At 53.2% G+C, this 5,967-nt stretch overlaps 1 protein-coding gene across 2 annotated transcripts; it reads right to left on the bottom strand.

Annotated features, from left to right (window-relative positions):
• Window positions 1–242: 242 nt before the first annotated feature.
• On the bottom strand, window positions 243–5,267 carry TCF23 (transcription factor 23). 2 transcript variants are annotated; one of them, XM_039461523.2, is made up of 4 exons: window positions 4,947–5,267; window positions 3,939–4,181; window positions 1,500–1,601; window positions 243–1,373 (listed from the first exon to the last, which is right to left on the bottom strand). In XM_039461523.2, exons 1-4 carry the CDS (start codon window positions 5,154–5,156, stop codon window positions 1,188–1,190), a joined length of 741 nt encoding a protein of 246 aa, XP_039317457.1. In that variant the 5' UTR covers window positions 5,157–5,267; the 3' UTR covers window positions 243–1,187. The 2 variants fall into 2 exon arrangements, with proteins under 2 accessions (XP_039317457.1, XP_010350654.2); XM_010352352.3 differs by having other exon boundaries at window positions 243–1,601.
• Between the last annotated feature and the right edge of the window lie 700 nt (window positions 5,268–5,967).

Genomic DNA, 5,967 nt, shown 5'->3' with positions numbered 1-5,967 from the left:
AGGTCAGGAGATCGAGACCATCCTGGTCAACAAGGTGAAACCCCGTCTCTATTAAAAATACAAAAAATTAGCTGGGCATGGTGGCACGTGCCTGTAATCCCAGCTACGCAGGAGGCTGAGGCAGGAGAATTGCCTGAACCCAGGAGGCGGAGGTTGCAGTGAGCCGAGATCGTGCCATTGCACTCCAGCCTGGGTAACAAGAGCGAAACTCCGTCTCAAAAAAAAAAAAAAAAAAGGTAGAATTGCTTCAGGATAAGATCTCAAACTAGAAAGCTGGGACAATCTAAGTTTCTCTAGAAACTAGAATGTAAACAATTGAAGATTTATGGCTTAACCTGTAGATAAAATTCAAGTCAAGAAAAGAGTGGGACTGGGTGTGGTGGCTTACACCTGTAATCCCAGCGCTTTAGGAGACTGAGGTGGGAGGATCGTTTGAGGCCAGGGCTTCAAGGCCAGCCTGGGCAACCTATCAAGACCCCATCTCTATGGGGGAAAAAAAAAAAAAAAAAAAGAAGAAGAAAGAGGAGGAAGGAGGAGGGAGGAGAGAGGACAAATAATTATTTGTCACCAAGAGCTGGTTAGAGTGCTGTGGTGGGAAGGAGGGAGGAGGGAGGAGGGAGGAGAAGAAGAAGAAAAGAGTGGAAGAGTGCAGCAGGAGCCAAGAGAGAGAAAATGTAGTGGTGAGGGGCAGCTGCTGGAGAGGCCCATGCTACAGAGGCAGGAACCCTGAATTTCTCACTACCTCTCTAACATTGGGTGAGCACCTCATGATGCAGTTAGAAAGCACATTCCCAGCCGGGTGCTGTGGCTCACGCCTGTAATCTCAGCACTTTGGGAGGCTGAGGCGGGTGGATCATGAGGTCGAGAGATCAAGACCATCCTGGCCAACATGGCGAAACCCTGCCTCTAAAAAAAAAAAGAAAGAAAGTACCCTTCCTCCGTTTCCCCTCTGGCTGTGTGACCCAGCCCAGATCTGTTTACACTTGCAGCTACCAAAAGCCTATCCAGCCACCTGGCTTTCCCATCAGCACCCGGGGCTGGTACAATCCCAGGCCCCTCCCTCTGCATCTGCCTTTTCGCTATCTGCAGAGGGTTTGCGGAAACCTTAGAGGAGGAAAGCTAGAATGCTTCCCCAACTCAACTTTGAGCCCAATTGTACCTCTTTCTCTCCCACTTCCCAGTAGCTGTCACGGAAGAGCCATGGGGAAGTCCCCTCCTGGGGACCAAGGAGGAAGTTCTCCATCCTGTGTCCTCTCGGTACTGTCACAGAAGTGCCACTGCTTCTCTTGATCTGCATGCTGCAACTTGGGAGCTGAGTGCCATGGCTGAGAATCAGAGTGAAGACAGGTGGGGCTGGCAGAAAATCCAGGTCCCTAAGCATGAGTGAGTCACAGTTTGGGAGAAAAGGGTGAGTGTGATAATTATTTGTCACCAAGAGCTGGTGAGAGTGCTGTGGTGGGAAGGAGAGCACCTGCCTCTCCAGAGACTTGGGACCCCACCTCTGCATCTCTTGTTCTTCGGGTGGGGGTGCTGGCTGCGGTGGAGTCAAGATCAGAGTACCCCAGGCCTCCAGCATAGAGACGAGATCGCATCGGCCACTTCTGCAAGACACAGATTGGGAAGTGAGAAACGCTGCTATCGCAGCCCTTATTGGTCCAGGATCCTTGACACCCAAAACCCAGCCTACTCCAGCATCCCTCCCTGACACCTTCCCCAGCCATCACTGCTCTGATCAGGGCCATCATCATGTACAGCCCCACACATTCTCCTGACCTGATCACCCAGAGCCTGGATGAGAGACGCAGGAGGAGCCATCTGAGGAGGGAGAAGGCCCTAAGAAGAGCAGCTCTCTGTTGGGAGGGAGGTGGACAGATCAGGTGGCCTAGGCAGAGCTGGCAACAGCCAGAGGCTGGGCAATGGGCAGAGCCAGGGAAAACTCTAAGCTGGGTCCTCCAAAAATTGTCCGTTCTTCCAGCAGGAGCCCGAGTAGTCTCAGAAGACACCAGGTTGACTGTCCCAAAGTCTGCCCTCCTCGCCACAACTCTTCCACCTGGGGGCTCAGGGAGCTACTTCCTGGCCAAATGCCCCACCTTGTGGATGTGCCGGAGTGCTGGACCTAACCGGGCCTTCATTCTTCAGCATAGCTGTTGATAACCTACTACAAGCAAGGGCCTTGCCTTGGTCACTATTTTACAGCTAAGGAAACTACTATACCACCCCAGAAGCCTGCGCCACCATTGACATTTCACAGTTCCCCCACTTAGTCTCAAATTCATACAGTTTAGCTAGTTGCATTAAAGAAAAAAAATCAAGTTTCAAGGCATTTCAGAACTATGACATGTAGGGTTAAGAAGTGGTGAAAAGTATCATAAAAATAAAATTGAGAGGTGAGAGGTCTGTCTGAGCTTAAAGTTTGAGACCAGTCTGTGGAACAGTGAGACCCTGTCTCTACAAAAAAAAAAAAAAGTAGCCAGGTGTGGTGGCACACGCTTGTAGTCCCAGCTACTGGAGAAGCTGAGGCGGGAGGATTTTGGGAAGCTGAGGAGGGAGGATTTCCTGAACCCAGGATTTCGAGGTTACAGTAAGCTATGATTGCACTACTGCACTCCAGCCTGGGCAACAAAGTGAGACCCTGTCTCAAGAACAAGTAAATAAATAAATAAATAGGCCAGGTGCAGTGTCTCACACCTGTAATCCCAGCACTTTGGGAGGCTGAGGCGGGTGGATCACCTGAGGTCAGGCGTTCGAGACCAGCCTGGCTAACATGGTGAAACCCCGTCTCTACTAAAAATACAAAAATTAGCCGGGAGTTGTGGCAGGTGCCTGTGGTCCCAGCTACTAGGAAGGCTGAGGAGGCAGGAGCATTGCTTGAACCCAGGGGGCCAAGGTTGCAGTGAGCCGAGATCGTGCCATTGCACTCCAGCCTGGGCAACAAGAGTGAAACTCCATCTCCAAAACTAACTAAATAAATAATAAAATAAAAAAGTTGACACCACTGCAATGTTATCCTCAGAGGGCAAAGATGACGCTTCCTTTTTAACTCAGTGCACTCTTCAACCAGCTCCTTATAGCGCCATCCCTGGTGTCTGCTTAATGGCTGTGAGCATGGGGTCTGAAGTCAAACACCCCTGGGTTCAAACCACGTTCAGCCTCATAACCTTCCTAAGCTTCAGTTTCCTCATCTGTAAAGTAATCCTCATTTGGTTTTTGCATGGATTAAAAGACAAAAATACACTAAAGTAAGTACTTAACCCAGCTCCTGGCCTATCTTTAGCACTCAGCTGTTAGCTGTTATTGCATTGTTGATTAATGTTCATTAGACTTTCCATTTTATATGCTGGAAGAGAAGCAGGCTCATGTTAGCTTCTATTTTATGTGTAATAAAACTGAGGTTTAGGGAAGCTAGGTTGCAGCATGGCAAATGGTGCACGCCTTCCCAGTGCTGCTCCCTGCTAACCCCCCAGCTTGGCTGCTTCTAGAATGATGGTCTCTCAGACCGTTGCTCTCCTAGAAGGCAGATCTCTCCTGCAACAGAAACCCAGAGAACACCAAGGCAGGCACAATGGGGTGAGGCCGCATGGGACTCTAGAACTCTCCTCAGTAGAATTTCCTTTCCCGGGCCCCAGACTTGGAAGCTGCTCCTTTTTACCCCATGACTCTAAGAACCCCAGAGGCTTTCCTCTTAGAGGAGGTACATTCCCATAAAGCCATTTCCAGCCACCACCCCATGAGAAACCCAGGGTCATTGCAGCCCCAAGGGCCAGCCTTGGCTCCTCTTCCTCTGAGACAGCAGGAGAAATTGGCCCTGATGTCAGTTCTGCCCCGGGCAGGGGGACCAAGTCCAATGTCCCTGTCTCAAAAATAAGTAATGCCAAGCCCTTTCTCCAAGGCCCTGTCCATGAAGATCTGCCCCTCAAGTCCCAGGTCTTGTGACCTACCTTGAGAGGGTGCAAGTAGCGGAGTCCACGCAGGAAGGGTGGCCAGGCGGGGCCAGGCAACTCGTGGCCGAGCGTGCGGGTGAGGTGGGCTATGTAGCTGGCGGCGAGCACCAGCACGTCCAACTTGGAGAGCTTGGTGTCGGGTGGCACAGCAGGCAGAGCAGCCTGCAAGGCCAAGAAGGCCTGGCGCAGCGTCCTGACCCGGCTCCGCTCCCGCGCAGCATTCTCAGGACTGGCCTCACTCTGCACAGAGGGCTCCAGTGAGTGCGTCTGGCCTGGACTCCCATCTTCCCTGACTTCTGAGATCATTCCAGTGCATGGTCTCCCACCAGAATAGGAGGGTGCCAGGCAGCAGGCACCAGAGGGCCTCAGCCTGCCTTTGCCATCCTCAGCCCTACCCCGTTTTACAGCTGAGGAAGTTGGGGGAAGGCCTGGACTGGGGTCAGATGGCTGCAGATGGCAGAGCTTGGCTCAGAAGCCAGAGCCTGTGTTCTCTCTACTACTCCACTCATGCCTCCTCACAACCTTAGTCCTGTCCCACGCCCAGTCTGAATCCTGCTTATCAGGGTGCGCTGGGGCCAGGGGGAGTTCAGGGCTACACCCTATTTGGGAGGGCTGACCCTTGACCTAGCCAGGTCCTGAGATGATGAGGCTGCTGCAGGAAAGAGGAAAGACACAGAATCAGAGGTCAAAGCACACAGGCGGAAGTCCCAGTCCTGCCACGGGCTGCTGCTCAGTGACCTTGGGAAATCCACATGCCTCTTCCGGGCCTCAGTTTCCTCAAGAGAAGTGAGTTAGTCCAGCTCTCTGAGCTGCACTCTGGGTAAGACCAGCTCTGATCTGTCCCATCCACCCCAAGCATGGTGCCTTGGAGTCTAAGGGGCCACAATCCCCTCTCTTGGGCAGGAATGGTAATACTGAGTGAGGCTCTGCCATCGGAGGTGACATCTCCCCACCCCCCAACCCCTACTTCCCCTGGATTCCTCTGCAGATCCAGGACTTCCTTACCCTGCCAAGAGCCCGGGCCCCCCGAGGGCCAGGAGCAGCTCTGCTCCACCTCTGGTTGCTCCAGCTTCTTTCTTCCCATGGGTCCTGCCTTGTCCTGCTGAGGCGGCTCCTCTTCCTGTCAGTGCCTGGTAGCAACCGTGCTTTGACCTGAGTCCGGCTATCCCCCACCCCTGGCATGGCTGGTGGCCCTCTGGCCTCCCTCTGTGACATGCTGCAGAGCAGAAACACAGTGCCTGAGGAGGCCCTAGGCTCAAGCTATCTGGCTCAGGCTGGCCAGCCAGCCAGCAATGTCTACATCCGAGGAAGCTGGCGCCAGCTCAGTCCTGCTTTGCTCCCTGCTCTGGGAAAACCGCCCACCAGGCACAGCCCCCGCGAAAAGCCTCCGCCCGCCTCCCGACCCGGCTGAGGAGTGGGGGTGCTGGATGCTGGGAGTGGCCAAGCCTTGGGAGGAGGCCCATGCTGAAGAAGGCAAGAGGATGGCGGGGAAGGGAGTTTCCTTCTGGCCATGCCTAACCTCAACAGTGGTCCCATGGTGACTTCAGCTTTGGAGTTCAAGTCCATGGAGAAGACTCGAACCTCCATCCTCTGTGCCAGAAGGCTGCCTGCATACATCCCTGCAAGGCCTTCTCTCCCCTTGCCAATGAACATGACCTTCCAGCCACAGGGTTCTATTTGCCATGCCCCAAATATGCCTCCCATTTCCACTCAGTGCATTTACATTTACCTTTCCATGCCCCAGAATATCTTCCTCCAGCTCCGCCAGGAGGTACTGCCCATCCTTCAGGTCTCTGCCTTTTATTGGCGAAGACTTCTTCAAATCCCACGGGCCCAGTGCCCACATGTCCCTGTGTGATTGGTACGACCACAGGCTGGCTAGTTTCCCAACAGTTCAATGTTCATAGATTACTGTGTGCCAGGCACTGTGCTAAGCATCTTATTTACCTCTCAGAGCAACCTTTTAAGAAAAAAAAGAGACTCAGCCGGGCGCGGTGGTTCAAGCCTGTAATCCCAGCACTTTGGG

This window comes from Saimiri boliviensis, chromosome 1 (assembly GCF_048565385.1).
Source record: "Saimiri boliviensis isolate mSaiBol1 chromosome 1, mSaiBol1.pri, whole genome shotgun sequence".
In the NCBI taxonomy this organism is placed as follows: Eukaryota; Metazoa; Chordata; class Mammalia; order Primates; family Cebidae; genus Saimiri; species Saimiri boliviensis.
This window is presented reverse-complemented; position numbering and strand designations above follow the sequence as displayed.

Coding starts and splice junctions, on each gene's coding strand:
- TCF23 (XM_039461523.2), bottom strand. CDS start 5,156: ATGTCACAGAGGGAGGCCAGAGGGCCACCAGCCATGCCAGGGGTGGGG. Junction 4,182..4,946: donor GGGCCCGGGCTCTTGGCAGG/GTAAGGAAGTCC, acceptor CCCTCTGTGCAG/AGTGAGGCCAGTCCTGAGAA. Junction 1,374..1,499: donor GAAGAACAAGAGATGCAGAG/GTGGGGTCCCAA, acceptor ACTCATGCTTAG/GGACCTGGATTTTCTGCCAG.